This window comes from Callorhinus ursinus, unplaced genomic scaffold (genome assembly GCF_003265705.2).
Source record: "Callorhinus ursinus isolate GAN/ISIS: 27379988/994484 unplaced genomic scaffold, GSC_fseal_2.0 scaffold78, whole genome shotgun sequence".
NCBI classification, from domain to species: domain Eukaryota; kingdom Metazoa; phylum Chordata; class Mammalia; order Carnivora; family Otariidae; genus Callorhinus; species Callorhinus ursinus.
The window spans coordinates 4,034,088-4,049,914 of NW_027397140.1; the positions used below are offsets into that span (position 1 = coordinate 4,034,088).

A 15,827-nucleotide genomic window follows, 5' to 3' on the forward strand; every position below is an offset into this window, starting at 1 on the left:
GTAAGATGGGAAAACACTTCCTTGCTCTATTTCTGTTTATAAAATCACACCCGATGCAAGAAAGTAAGCAGCCTTTTCAAAATATAAAACATGGACTTGAAAACCATAAAATAATGTACAACAGTTATATCTATCTATCTATCTATCTATCTATCTATCTATCTATAGCTGTATATAATTATACAATGGCAATTTAGGAAGACAGAACTTATACTGTTTCTTGGGAGACAGGAGACTAGAGATCTGCTGTCCCAGGCAGCCTCTGCCATAGCAGAGCCTGGCATGCTAAGCATTATCTCAGAACACCTTAAAAAGAAGGCCCTTTGCAGGTGCTTCTGGTAACCATGAGCCAACTGGAGTGCAAGACTCCATAATACCTCAAGAACCCAGAGACGTGATGGTGATCAGAATCCCCATTGCCTCTTAGCCTTTGAACTTTACTGATTATTCCAAGACAAGCATGTAATTAAATGAATCCATCATAAGCATGTGAGTAGTTGCTAAATCTTACAGCATTTCCTTAAGGACTGTGCATCTAATGGTGGTTTTTCCTTGCAGACTTTTGGCTTGGAGAGCCTTCTAAGGTCCTCTCCAGTGCTACCCAGTCCTCACCTACCTCCTCCCAAAGGCATCATCCCCACCCACTCTGGTTGGGGGTCCAATCTCCTGCCAGGTTCAGGGACTCAGCAGCACCATCTGCTGGTGAGGGCTGGTAAAGACTGCAGGTAGCCCAGGGAAAGGGGCAATCCCTTTGACCCCCAGATACCAAAAAGTTTGGTCTCCCCGAATATAGAATCCATACCTAGATGAGATTTGGTTCTGAAATAAAGGATCCTCACCAATAATAATTACAGTATTTTCTGCAAAGGGTCTGTGACAGTCTCACCTTGTTGATGTGGGAATTGCTACCCTCTCACATGGCACACTTCATTAGGACAAAGTTGAGGCTGGTAGAGCCTGGGTCTCAGGTGGGACGGCCTTAGTGTGGTTGTCATGGAGACAGCCCTGTACATCTTGAGGGCTGTGGTAACCACTAAGGGGAGTGAGATGAGCATAGATGTGAACACATGTTTAGCTCTGACTCCCTGGTCCGGGCTATGGGAAGGCCCCAGGGGTGAGCCCCTCCTAGGGGAGGCTGTCTCAGTCCCACCTTTGCCCTCAGGTGTCTGGAGTGTTCCTCAGAGCTCCCTTGGCAAGTGTTGTAGGTCACTGCTGAGGAGTGTACTGGCTGGGGGCAGGCTCCTCTGAGCTCCTCTCTGTGGTGGCATGAGGACGATGCCCCTGGTAAGGCTGGTGTAACACATGAATGAACCACATTTTCACAGCCTGGTCAGTGCCTGGGTCAGCCATGGAATCACTGGTGTATGGTATTAATTAAAAAAAAAATGGAGGTAAAGTCTTAGTTGGTTAGAAAGAAAAGAAAAAACAAAATAGAATCTCAAAAGGGAAAGGGAAAGTAATGACCCATCAGAACTTTAGCTCATTTCTTTGACCATGAGTGAAAGCACTGATGGCTAGGTGTCCCAGGGGTCCAGGAGTTAATAACGTAGAGAACACACCATATCTCACTTTGATTGGGACATTCTGGGAAAAGCTGCAGAGATTGTTAATGACTTCACAGAATTTCAATTTCACAAATACTGACTGATCACTCATGTTGGGCCCAGTGCAAAAAAAGAACAGAAAAATCATAGGACAGAGACATCCTATAGCCATTTTACGAATCACTCTGACTTGTATATCTGCACTTTTTGCCTATTTGAAACTTGGGAGTACTCTGTGATTTGGGCCCTTCTGCTGTCCTATTCCTGAGTGACAATGAATTTAAGTTTCTGCTTGTTTTTCCCTGAAGGTGATGAGATCTCTGACCTATGTCTTATGTTCTTAACCATTTTCTATCAGCAGCTTGACTGAATAAATAGAAGTTTTTCTTTATCACATCTTTAGAGGGGCCCAAAGGTAAGCACACTAGCTAATAAGCTAGCTGGTAATCTGTACAAAAAGGACTCTAGAGTTTGCTGGGCAGAATTTAACCTCCTTTGTTCAGTTTAGAAAGCTGCTCGTGTGAGCGTGAATTAGAATAGCCTTTACTGATATGGTCTACATGTGATAAAGGCTAGAGCTCAGTAAGTAATAACAATGATGATGATAGAATCTTTATTGTGCCAGACACCCTGTTAAGGGCTCTCTTTATAGGTATATGAGCCAATAATGTAGAGTGAATACTAAACAAAGTGGTAACCGTGCTAGCCAGCTTTCTGAAACATCTCTTGACGTGACTGGCAGTTCCAAACCTCACACCATGTTTATTCTGACTGCTTAACTCAGTTTTCCCAGGGCAGACTCTATGCTGCCTCTTCCTCACTCATCCCCATGACCCTTTCACAGGACTCAGCTCAGTAGGGACCCCATGAAGATCCGTCAAGCCGTTTGATTCTGTGCATCTGAACTCAAACGATTCTGTTTCTAGGAGATGGAGCCAATGATGTCAGCATGATCCAGGTGGCAGATGTGGGTGTGGGAATCTCAGGCCAGGAGGGCATGCAGGTAAAGACCCATCAGGGCTATCCTATGTGACCAAGTGGCCCACTGTCGTACCTTGCCATAGGCTTTGTCCAACAAAGCTAAAGGGTTGACCTTCAATGCAACGTGATCCTCACCTTTTACTAAGCAGTAGTAGAAGATAAAGTAGAGGTGGCTAGTTCTTCATGTTTATGAAGCAGTAAATAGCTTTGCCTAGATCTATAAGTATATTTTTGTGAAATAAGTGGAACAGAGTGAGGCAAGGTGAGTCATCACCTTCTCTCTGGCTATTTATGGCTCATCCTTGGAAGAAGTCATGTTTTACTGTTCCATTTGAAAAAAAATGACTCTGCTGTAGAACTGTTGGAATCTGGTATCACTATAAAAAATGGAATGTAGCCATCTTGACTCACATGAAAATTTATCTCTGCCTTTTTCATTTGTCACTATGTTGGTTCTTAGCATGTGATTCAGATGCTGAACAACTGAGTTAATTAAAACTAACTTTCTTCTGGATATAGTATCACAACAATTTCCAACATTTGATTAACTTTGGGGAATCATGACATTTTTTAACTTGGTGGAGACCTTAGAGAAAAACGTATCCAGTTTCCTTCTCCTAAAAATCCAGATGTTGGTCAACCATTTTGTCATTGATTGAGTTATTCATTAATGCAATCAGTAATTATTCAATGAACACTTGTATGTGCCAGACACTTGTATGTGTCATTAATTTTCTTACCTGACATTAAAATAAAAGTAAGATGGAAAGTCCCAAGCTAGAAACACTGTAGTTCCTCTTGGACCATCCTCAGCATGTACCTTACTCTCCTCCTGCCCTCAGCTGACCCGTGTCACTGTGTTATGTTACTTCTGTGGTTTTAATTCTTCCATGAAATGGAAAATACAGCCTAAGGTTGGACTCATCCCTGCCTTTTTTTAAAAGATTTTATGTATTTATTTGACAGAGAAAGAAGAGAGCCCAAGTAGGCAGAGAGGCAGGCAGAGGGCGCAGGCTCCCTGCTGAGCAGAGAGACCGATGCAGGGCTCCATCCCAGGACCCTGGGATCATGACCTGAGCCGAAGGCAGACACTTGACCAACTGAGTCACCCAGGTGCCCCTAATCCCTGCCTTTTAATGCCGTGTACATGGGGAGTAAATGGATGAACAAAACTGTTGGTTCATTCTAATGTTTTCATCATCATCTCCACTGTACCTGTTTCCTATAGTGAAAAGCTGACCAGGGCAGTGCCTGTAAATAGCATATCCAGAGAAATGCACCAAGTAAATACATTTTGTATGAAAGACTCTCAGGTTTGTGGATGGGGAGGGGACTGAACTACCACTACTGCTCACATCCTCAAGCCAGGGGCCAGTGCAGATATATACTTCAAGCCATGTGAGAAATGATGGCAACAGCCAAATGATAGGGAACATACTGAGATGAAGCTTTGAGTGAGCATGACTTCCAGGTAGGATGTAGTTGGATGCTTCTGCATTTATTTAAAGCTACACTTCTAATTGAGGATACATTATGTAAGATGATGGTAAGGCCTGATACCTTTTCTCACTGTTCCAAGTGCTCAGGTTCCCAGGGAATATTTCCCCTGCTTGCATTTTAGTCAGTCCAGTAAGCAAAGGTGAGTCCTTTGGAAGATGGACTTTGTGGGATGCTGTGTTAACATGGATACTAGGGATCTGAGCAGAGCCATCAGGAATGAGTGAGGGTGTTTGGAGCTCCCCAGCTTAGCCAAGGTGTGAAGCTTATCTCAGTTTGGCCAAGGAGATCCTGCATCTCTGAGAATCTTGGTCTTCATGGGGTCATCTGGTCCACTGTGTTTATTGAGCACCCGATGGGGCCAACCACTGAATGGGAACTCAGGGTGTACACGGTGATCACATCTACTATCCTGGCTCTCATGGAATGTCCAGGAAAGTTGGGAAGATAGATACATATTTTAAATGTACACACATAGTCACAATTGTAATAAATGCTATCAAAGAGAAACACTGGTTTTGGTGTTGAGTATTTCACAGGAAGATCTAACATAGCTGGGAGCATTTTGGAAGGCCACCTTGACAGAGGGAGAAAGAGTGGATTCGGGGCCTAAATTTGGAGGTGGGAAGGAGTGGCAGAAGGCTGGAAAGGAGTACACAAAGTGTCAGTGTTGACAGGAAGAGGTATAGAAACAGTATTTGCTTTGAAATCCTTAACTTTTGGTTTAGAAAGCAGACATTTGAAGGTTTCACACTTTTCTGTCATGTATAATGACATTATTCTATTTCACCTAAGGGACCACATCAAGTGTGATCTGACTCTTCAAGGAGTTATTTGACTAGAGGGAGATCAGTTGAGTTTTAAAAGCTGACTTACATTTTTTTGTAGAACAATCCTCCAAAAATAAGCAGAAATCTCTTTCCCTCACATTTTCTGACTTTTTTTCCAAATAGAGAAATTCATTATATGGTGGGTTCTCAGTTATTCTGGGTACAAAAGGTATCATTTTGATGGCATTTGTCTGGCCCACTTTGTTTAATTGTGTAGAGCATGATACTCAGTGAAGTGAGGGGACAATTTGACCCCCCATCATCTTTCCTTTCCATGGAGGAAAGCTGCTGTCCCCACTCTCTTCTGAGTGGAATGGATACCTGTTGCCTTTTTGCAGCTTCCTGGATTTGGGTTATGTGAAGGCCAGCAGAGCCGTGGGCTTGCTCTTGCTTATCATCTGTGGCTGCTGAGGAGAGGAACCCAAAACACACCACTCAAGATGGCCAACTGCCTGTCTCTGATTCATACAAAAGGGAAGCTTTGGTTCATCTTTGGGTTGAGATCCCAAAATGAATAAAACATCAGAGGGTGGAGAATAGTAGGGAAACTGTACATCTCTGGGTTTTTGTTTTTGTTTTTTGCTTGTTAAAGAAATAATGGGAAGACAATGGGGCACCTGGGTGGCTCAGTCGGTTAAGCCTCTGCCTTTGCTCAGGTCATGATCCCAGGGTCCTGGGATGGAGCCCTGTGTCAGGCTCCCTGCTCAGTGGGGAGCCTGCTTCTCCCTCTTCTCCCCTCTTGTTATCTCTGTCTCTCTTTCTCAAATAAATAAATAAAATCTTTTAAAAATGGGAAAACAAAAGCTTTTAAAAATCAATTACATATTTTCAAAATCTTAAATGAGTTCTATAAAATGATATCCCTGAACTAGAATGCTTGTTGAGATTGATTGATTTTTTTTTTTAATTGAAGGAGATAATAAGGGAAACAGGGATAAAGTAAGCCCTGGCCAGTCACACGCACACTGTGTATGAAACATGCCTTGTATTTGGGGGAGATAAGACACACCTTGGATGGAGTAAGATGTCACCAATAACAGGGACTTCTTTCCCTTTCAAGGCAGTGATGGCCAGTGACTTTGCAGTGCCAAGGTTCCGATACCTTGAGAGACTCTTAATTGTTCATGGACATTGGTGCTATTCCCGACTTGCCAACATGGTGCTGTACTTCTTCTACAAGAATACAGTAGGTATTTGACACTTCTCGTTTCTAGAGTTTTTGAAGCAAAAAGCCTGGGCTGAGATTTATTGGACCATCCCCTGAATGTAGCCATCTGGCCATCCCAGGGCTTCCTGTGGGTTCCGTCCTCCTTGGCCTTTGTGAACTTATCCCAGGCCTGCCCCCCTATAGGCTCAGAAGTCTAGCTCACAGGCACATAAAGGTAACTGCACCTCTAAGGGAGAAAGCTATAGAAACAGATCAAACAAGAATGTCCACTTAGTGCTTTATAATAAGAAGTGGGGGAATCATGAATTACAGTGGTCTGTACAAGGTCACACAGCTAGTGAGTGAGTAGTCAGGGCTGCGTGTAACCCCAGCTCATCGGACTCCCAACACTTAATCATTCTGTTAATGTGTTTCCTGGGAGCAGACTGCTGAGGTTATCCATAGACAGGAATCCTCTAGAGCAGACAGGCCAATCCAGGAATAAGCAGGAGTGCAGTGCCAGTGCTGGAATCAGAATGGGAACAGTCATGTTGTGATCCCAATACTGAATGGCCTCTGAGGAAACATACCCACACTGGGCGAGGTGTGTGAGTTCCCGGGTCAGGACGCAGGTGTAGGGCCTGAGGAACAGAGCCACCAGCAGGGCCTGGCCACACTTTCTCCAGTGCTGGCAGGGCAGGTGTGCCCCATTCTGGCCAGCTCATTCTATAATTGACCCTCCAGTTAGGTCACTCCCAGACCTGGCTGGCTGATTACAGTTCTGTCTCTCCAGAGACTCTCATCCAGGGCCCTGCTCCTTTTCATTTGATCCTAATGTTTAACTCTTAGTTCCTTTATTACTAAGTCCTTGGCAGACAGGGGTCCGCCTCCATAGCCCTCCAGCATGAATGCCATGGCCATTTTAGAACGCTGCTCTACTCATAGACATTCTGCTAGGAAGTTACTGAGTTGCTACTTATTGCTCTTGTCTCTATAAAAGCTTGTGGCTGAATGTACAATAAATAAACTCTTGGGGTAAGTGATCTTTCAGGGTAGTCCCACAAATCTGCCACATTGGATGCCACAATTCCAGTGTCAAGATCATCCTATACTCTTCTAAAAAAGAACAAAATACAATAAATTAAAAGATACATATATTTTTTTCTAATTACATTAAAAAATTCCCATGCTAACTCGAAACTGCCATCAGTGTACTTCTTGTTCATGTTCTTGTTTGTTCTGGAGATTTAGACCTATCTACTTTTTCCAACCGTCTTGCCCCCCTTATCTTCACCCATTTTTCAAAATGTTTTCTAGTAAATGAATATGGATACTCAGGACCCATCATGGCATGTCCAGTTTGATCAGTTGCGTCCTGGAAATTAATTCTGATTAGGTTGTGCCTGGGATTCCGTCCAAGGAAATCTGTGCCATGCTGCCCTTGGCCTTGGCCAGTTACTCCCTGCTGTCTCCCATCCACGTGGCATTGCATCCCCAGAGCTGAGGCCGCCAAGCATATACTTGCAAATCTAGAGGTTCCCAGTTCCCAAAGAGGTGGTTGGGTGCTTGAGTATAGATGAGTGGGGCTGGGCAGGTGGAGCCCCAGCTCTGTTTCTGTCATGAATTTCTGTACTATCTTGAGCAAGTTATTTGCTTTCTAGGGATTTTGTTTCCTTTATTTGAAAACAAAACATGAGAGTTGAGCTCTGCTCTCCATAATTCCTTATGAAAATTTCTCAGGAGGGAATTCAGCATTTCAGTTGCAAATGAGTGCCAGAGTGGCCACCTGAATGGGCACAGCCTCCTGCCTGTCATGATGAATCTGTCCTCATGGAGGGGACAGAAAGGAGAAGGGGATATTTGTCTTTATTCCATATAAGATGCAGGGCCTCTGTTAACAAGCACTTAACCTAGTTGAGAAGTGCAAGGATAATTACCCTGCCTCCCAAACTGAGAAATTCATTAGTTTTAGGAGTATGTTGGTCTTCCTTTCCAATAAAGAACAGAGAAGAAAAGTTTCCATAGCAACAGTAGTTTGGGAAGAAGGCTTTTTGGTACTACGAGAAAAAAATGTCAATTATCTAAGTACTTTTCCTCCTCTTTCTCTTGACTCCAGTTGTTCACTGATGACTCATTAGGCTGAGCCCGTGGGGGTGGGTGAGAGAAAGCCGTGGGAGTGAGAAGGGAAGAAAGTCAATGAAAAACCCAAGTTTGTCAGTTTTCAGTGTGGAAGAGAAAAGTTGCACTAAGTCATAGTTTGAAACAAGACTTGGAGGATATGTGTCATTGTTTCCTGATCTTCAGACCAAGCCATTTTCAGGTCCAGAAACTAAAGCTCAGAGAAGGTAACTCAAGGTCTGAAAGATAGTGGCAGCTCCAGAACAAAAACCTAGGCCATTACCTGTGGTTCCCTGCAGAGAATGTTCTTCCACCTGGGGGTCTCTGCCCTCCAGGCCAAGACCCACAAATGGTTTGAACAGATTGGCTTTATTACTCATACAATGACTGTAGTGAAGTCATTTAACATCTTGGACCTGAGTTTCCTTTTCTCTGAATGGAGTAAGCACACTGGCCCTCAGCGAAAATAGCTGTACTGCTAACTGAAACAATAAATCATAAGTACCTATAGTGTACAAGGAGACCTCGTGAGTACTTTAAATGCATAAGTTCATTAATCCTCACAACAACCCATAGCTAACTAAGTATTGTTGGGTACTAGGTACCGTTGGGTACCCATAGCTAAGTACCATTTCATAGACAAGGACACTGAGGCAGAAAGAGGTTAAATGATCTATGCTAAATTATACAGCTGATAGTGTAAATGATTTGCCATTGCTAAATTGCCATGCCCCCATGTAAATGCACTCAAGCCACCGATGTTCAGTGATCAAGTAATACGGGGAAGAGATCCACCCAACTCCTCCTACTGAGGAGGGGCTTGAAGAGGCTGTTCAAGCTCCCTGACCCTCACTTCCCTGTTCAGCAAAGCGGGGGTAGTAGCTATAAGAACCAGTGACCATACAGTATCCCTCACCTGAGAGGATACTGGCAGTATCCCTCACCTGCCAGCAGAGTGCCCGGTGGATATCTGGGCTTGCTCGAGGCAGCAATGTTGATACCATCATCGACTTTGTTGCTGTGCATGCTTGTGTCCTTCCTGCCATGGGAGTCAGGAATTGCCCACTGTTCCTCATCAGAAAGAGTACGTGACTAAGGAGAGGCAAGATCTGTGAGGTAGAACAGGTAGGTTTGGTTTAGGATCACAGAGGACAGCTACTAGGGAAGAAGATGTGTGAGCAACCCTAGACCCTGCTGGACCTTTCTGGGGAATTTCTGTACTCAACTGGACCTCATCTCCTCAGCTGGCTGTGGGAACAAGATACAAAGAGTTTGTCCTGTGAAGATAAGGGACTGTCAGGAAGGGCTTAGCCAGCACTTTCATAGGTGCTCAATAAATGCTGTCCCACCCAATCTGCCGTTTCTTGAAGGCTGGCACCAGCATCATCTCTCCATGGGCTGGCCTTGGGAATTCTCATCTCCTATTGCCAGTCCTTTATGCTCAGGGAGATGAGATGGGAGGGAGAGGACACAAGACTAGGGCTGTCTTTGAAGGAAATTCCTGCCTGTAAATTCAATCTTTATAGTCAAATTCTACAAAACCCTTAGATCCCTTGGATGTGAATCTGCAAGGACAGCTAAGAATTGCTTGTCCCCATTCTTCCTTTCTTGATTTCAGATGTTCGTGGGCCTCCTGTTTTGGTTCCAGTTTTACTGTGGCTTCTCTGCATCTGCCATGATTGACCAGTGGTATCTGATCTTCTTTAATCTGCTCTTCTCGTCACTTCCCCAGCTCGTGACTGGGGTGCTGGACAAAGACGTGCCAGCTGGTGTGCTGTTGACTGAACCACAGCTCTACAAGAGTGGCCAGAACATGGAGGTGAGGCTCCCCTCCGGCCCCCACCTCTTATGTCTTGGCCCTCCCATGCTCTACATTCACCTTACAGAAAGTGCAAGTCTCCACGCCTCCCTTTAAGTGGACACCCTCGGAGAAATTGTTAAAATTTTGGAAAATGACCCGTAGGAGGTAAAAAATATATTCTGTCTCCTTGACTGTATTAAGGTTACTGGAGTGATGGTATGTGCATCTGTCCAAACCCATCCAGATGTGTACATTAGATGTGTGCAGTCTTTGTGTACCAATTTACCTCACTAAAAAAAAAGAGGGAGATTAATAGAAAAAGTATAATGGCATGAAAAGTCTCTACACCAACAGTCTCCAGGAGCCTATTTTTAGCATTTTAGCATTTTTAAAAAATGCTCCCTCATAGGATTTAAGAAGTGGTTTTATGTGTCTGCTGTTGACCTAGAACTAGAGTAGCCGGTCTTGTGAACAAATGCTCTGAATGATTGACTCAGCTGCAGATGGTGCCTCTGCAGACGATCGTGTGGTGTTTGTTCCCCAGCCGTCTGGGACCTCAACTCGCCAAAGTCCTGACTTAGCAAGTTGCCCTGGGGTGCTTATCTTGTACATTGATGGGCCTGTAGCTACTGGAAGACATTGTTGGAAGAAATGCTTACTTCCCTATAATTTCTGTGCTTGTTTCTGTGTCTCAGGAGTATCGGCCACGCACGTTCTGGATAAACATGGCTGATGCTGCCTTCCAGAGCCTGGTTTGCTTTTTCATTCCTTACCTGGTAAGTTGGCACCTGGCACAGTCTTTCTCACCAGCTTCATCCAGCGACCCACAGACACAAGACACTACTGTCTTTCAGGCCTGCTACGACTCAGACACAGATGTGTTTACCTGGGGAACCCCCATCACCGCCATTGCGCTGTTCACCTTCCTTCTGCACCTGGGTATTGAAACCAAGACCTGGGTAAGAGCTGTGGGCATGGTCCCAGGGGTGCTGATGCTGCGGGCCCCACACTCCCAGGCAGGTTCCGTGACATCTAGAAGATCTCTGGGCAGACAGGTCACTACAAAGCCAGCCTCACTGTGGAGAAGAGAAACCAATACGTGGGCCTACCACATGTATTGGAACCCCTGGTGTGGGAACTGCCACACCCTGACTGGTGTCTTCACCTGGGTAGCCTTTAGCTCCTTCCTGCCCACTCTGCTCTCCTCCTCCACCTCACACCCCCCTTTCCCTCTCTCTCTCCTTCCTACGCCTGACTTCCATCACCCTGACTGTGCCCAGGCTGGTCCACAGATGCCAAAGGCTTCATCAAGCCCCCCAGCTGCCCATGCCACAGACCCATGTTTTCACTAGGCCCTTAGAATAGCTACCCACTGACGGATGACCAGTGCATTTCTTTTGAAATAAATGCCCCATTTTTCTCTTTCCCCCTTAGACCTGGCTCAACTGGATAGCTTGCGGCTTCAGTATCCTTCTGTTTTTCACTGTGGCTTTGATTTACAATGCTTCTTGTGCGACGTGTTATCCTCCGTCCAACCCTTATTGGACTATGCAGACGTTATTGGGCGACCCCGTGTTTTACTTGACTTGTCTCTTAGCACCTGTCGCTGCACTGCTTCCCAGGTGGGTATCAGGGACAGTGTCCCTCAGGTCCTAAACGAGCTCTGAGAGCATTCTCAGGCTTGTGTTTTTCACAGAAGACTCAAAGGCACCACCCACAGATGACTGTCTTTTATATGCTTTCCAGATTGTTTTTCAAAGCCGTGCAGGGGAGTCTTTTCCCCAGCCAACTTCAGCTGGGGCGCCAGCTGGCCAAGAGGTCCCCCAAGAAACTCATTGCTCCCAAAGAGACCTTTGCTCAGGGACACCTCCCAGGAGAACCCAGAACTGAGTCATCAGAACAAAAGAGCATCAGTACCTCTGGACACCTCTCCCAGGACTGCACCTCACAGGCATCTTGGCATGTACAGCGATCAGCCTGCTCCCCAGAGGCTAGTGGGGAGCCCAGTGTGGTGGACATGAATGTGACTTTAAGGGAGAACATTCTGCTGGAGGGACTGAGCAGTCAGGACCCGGGGTCCTCCATGCCAAGGGAGGCTATCCTAGAAGGGTGTCCTGGGGACTCCAAGATGAAACACACCAGCACCAGCAGGGCAGCCCCCCTGTCGTCCATTTTCAGCCTGCCCAACTTCAGCTCCCTCAACTGGATTTCCTCCCTCTCGCTGGTCAGTGGGCTGGGAAGTGTCTTACAGTTCTCTCGAAGTAGTTTACAGATGGACAAGCAGGACAGTGAGTTCTTGCCCAGCCCACCCCAGCCAGACCAGGATCTGTGTGGCTTAAGCGGGCAGGGCACTGACTACTTCTAGGAGCATCTTCCAGGGACTGCAGTGGATGGAAGTAGCAGTGAAAACCTTGAAATGGCCTCTTCTTTTTTATAACTTAGATGTTAATATTATTTATGTTTATTATTTGCACAGAAGAGTTCTAGTGAGATGTATTTTATGTTTCCAAGGCTAACACGGGAAATGAAAGGTACCAAAAAAGAAAGTTTATTTTTTAAAAGTTCTAAGTAGAATATATTGAAAAGAGAAATAAGAGCTTTAACGTATATGAAAGTTTAAAGAAGAGTAACACTTGAAAAGTGTGTTTAGATTTATTTTTTCATCTCATTTTATAAGAAAATGCAATATGATTGATTTTCTTCAACATGCATGACCTTGGCTTTCCCCTCCTGCTAATGTGTGTATGAGCTAAGTGAATCCCATGTGGGCGTGGACAGCAGTGAGGGGAGATGACAGGGCAAGCATGCAACTTCTCTGTCCGTGTCCCCTGTTCCCCCACCCTGCCTCCGCCAGCCTGGGAGAGCTTGGCTCTGCTTCACCCAGAAAAGGGAAAGAGAGAATGCATGCATGGAATTCATCCCAGTCTTGAAATCTAGGCAGGCATTCTGTAAAGATCACCTTGTAGGTATTACTGCCCCTATGTAGGGTCTTGCCTGTCAAAATCATAACAAACAATAAACAACCTTCACTTTGCAAAGAGAACGTGTCCTGTTGCCACCGTTGTGTGAAGTTATTAATATGTGACCTAACAGCATGTTCTGAGTACCACAGGGCACTTCCTCATAGCAAGTCCTTTTAAACACCATGAAGGATACAGCTGGGTACCATGCAAGCTGCACACTGTAACGCTATGACACCAGGTTACATCACGGCTCCATACACCAGGCTACTAGCCCCACAAGACCCTTCCTGCCAAGAGGCTAGGCTTTTTAAGCATGTTTCTTTAGACATTTGTCTTATGAGTCATTATTTCTGTCCATCTAAACAGAGGGAAAGGATGGGAAAAAATTTGAAATATCGAAGGCAATTAATCATATAGCATTTCCTCTGCCAAGACCTTTCTTTGCACTTAAAAAAAATTTTTTTTTATTTAAACTCAACTTAGTTAACATATAGTGTATTATTAGTTTCAGGGGTAGAATTTAGTGATTCATCAGTTGCATATAACACCCAGTGCTCATTACACCAAGTGCCTTCCTTAATGCCCATCCCCCAACTATCCCATCCCACCACCCACCTCCCCTCCAGAAACCCTCAGTTTGTTTCCTATAGTTAAGAGTCTCTTATGGTTTGCTTCCCTCTGTTTTGATCATATTTTTCCTTCCCTTCCCCTATGTTCATCTGTTTTGTTTCTTAAATTCCACATATGAGTGAAATCATATGGTATTTGTCTTTGTTTGACCAACTTATTTCGCTTAGCATAATACCCTCTAGTTCCATCTACATTGTTGTAAATGGCAAGATTTCTCTTTGATGGCTGAGTAATATTCCATTGTATATATACACATCTGTATCCATTCATCTGTCAATGGACATCTGGGCTCTTTCCATATTTTGGATATTTTAGACACTGGGGTACATGCACCTCTTCGAATCACTATTTTTGAACGTTTTGGATAAATACCCAGTAGTGCAATTGCTGGGTCCTAGGGTAGTTCTATTTTTAACTTTTTAAGGAACCTCCATACTGTTTTCCAGAGTGGCTGCACCAGTTTGCATTCCCACCAACACTATAAGAGGGTTCCCCTTTCTCCACATCCTCATCAACATCTGAGTTGTTACTATTAGCCATTCTGACTGGTGTGAGGTGGTATCTCATTGTGGTTTTGATTTGTATTTCCCTGATGATAAGTGATGTTGAGCATTTTTTCTTGTCTGTTAGCCATTTGTATGTCTTCATTGGAGAAATGTCTGTTCATGTCTTCTGTCCATTGACTGGATTTTTTTTGTTTTTGGGTGTTGAGGTTGATAAATTCTTTATAGATTTTGGGCGCTTTATCTGATATGTCATTTGTGAATATCTTCTCCCATTCCGTAGGTTAACTTTTGGGGTTTTTTTTTACTGTTTCCTTTGCTGTATAAAAGCCTTTTATCCTGATGAAGTCCCAATAGTTCATTTATGCTTTTGTTTCCCTTGCCTTTGGAGATGTGTCTAGCAAGAAGTTGCTGTGGCCAAGGCCAGAGAAGTTGCTGTCTGTGTTTTCCTCTAGGATTCTGATGGATTCCTGTCTCACATTTAGGTCCTTCATCCCTTTTGAGTTTATTTTTGTGAATGGTGTAAAAAAGTGGTCCAGTTTCATTCTTCTGAATATGGCTGTCCAATTTTTACAACACCATTTGTTGAAGAGACTGTCTTTTTTCTGTTGGCTGTTCTTCCCTGCTCTGTCAAAGTTTAATTGACCATAGAGTTGAGAGTCCATTTCTAGGGTCTCTATTCTGTTCCATTAATCTGTGTCTGTTTTCATGACAGTACCATACTGTCTTGATGATTAAAGCTTTGTAATACAGCTTGAAGTCCAGAATTGTGATACCTCCAGCTTTGGTTTTCTTTTTCAACATTACCTTGCCTATTCGGGGTCTTTTGTGGTTCCATGCAAATTTTAGGATTGTTTGTTCTAGCTCTCTGAAAAATGCTGGTGGTATTTTGATAGAGATTGCATTAAATGTGTATATTCCTTTGCGTAACATGGATATTTTAACAGTACTTGTTCTTCCAACCCATAGGCAGGGGGGCATGGAATGTTTTGCCATTTCTTTGTGTCCTCTTCAATTTCTTTCATAAGTGTTCTATAGTTTTCAGAGTACAGATTCTTTACCTCTTTGGTTAGGTTTATTCCTAGGATATATATATATATATATTCCTATGGTTTTTGATCCAATTGTAAATGGAATTGATTCCTTCATTTCTCTTTCTGATGCTTCATTGTTAGTGTATAGAAATGCTACTGATTTCTGTGCATTGATTTTATATCCTGAAACTTTGCTGAATTCTTGTATCAAATCTAGCAAATTTTTGATGGAGTCTTTTGGCTTTTCTACATAACATATCATCATGTCATCTGCGAAGAGTGAAAGTTTGACTTCTTTTTTTGCCAATTTTATTTCTTTTTGTTGTCTGAATGCTGAGGCTAGGTCTTCCAGTACTATGTTGAATAACAATGGTGAGAATAGACATCCCTGTCTTATTCCTTACTGTAGCAAAAAAACTCTGTTTTTCCCCATTGAGGATGATATTAGCTGTGTGTCTTTTGTATATGGCTTTTATGATGTTGATACAGCTTTTATGATGTTGAGATATGTTCCGTCTATCCCTACATGGTGGAAGGTTTTTATCAAGAAAGGATGCTGTATTCTGTCAAATGCTTTTTCTGCATCTATTGAGAGGATCATATGGTTGTTGTCCTTTCTTTTATTAATGTGGTGTATCACATTGATTGATTTGTGGATGTTGAACCACCCCCACAGCCCAGGAATAAATCCCACTTTGTCCTGGTGAATAATCTTTTTAATGTACTGTTGCATCCTGTCAGCTAGTATCTTGGTGAGAATTTTTGCATCCATGTTCATC

At 43.8% G+C, this 15,827-nt stretch overlaps 1 protein-coding gene across 1 annotated transcript in view; it reads left to right on the plus strand.

Annotated features, from left to right (window-relative positions):
* Positions 1-12,961, plus strand: part of ATP10A (ATPase phospholipid transporting 10A (putative)) — a 210,915-nt gene extending 197,954 nt beyond the window's left edge. The window contains 8 exon segments of the mRNA XM_025852086.2: positions 2,471-2,547; positions 5,913-6,038; positions 9,736-9,936; positions 10,614-10,694; positions 10,773-10,877; positions 11,353-11,540; positions 11,665-12,179; positions 12,182-12,961. Of these exon segments, the coding sequence (XP_025707871.1) occupies positions 2,471-2,547; positions 5,913-6,038; positions 9,736-9,936; positions 10,614-10,694; positions 10,773-10,877; positions 11,353-11,540; positions 11,665-12,179; positions 12,182-12,210 (1,322 nt within the window). The 3' untranslated portion in view covers positions 12,211-12,961.
* Positions 12,962-15,827: the final 2,866 nt, after the last annotated feature.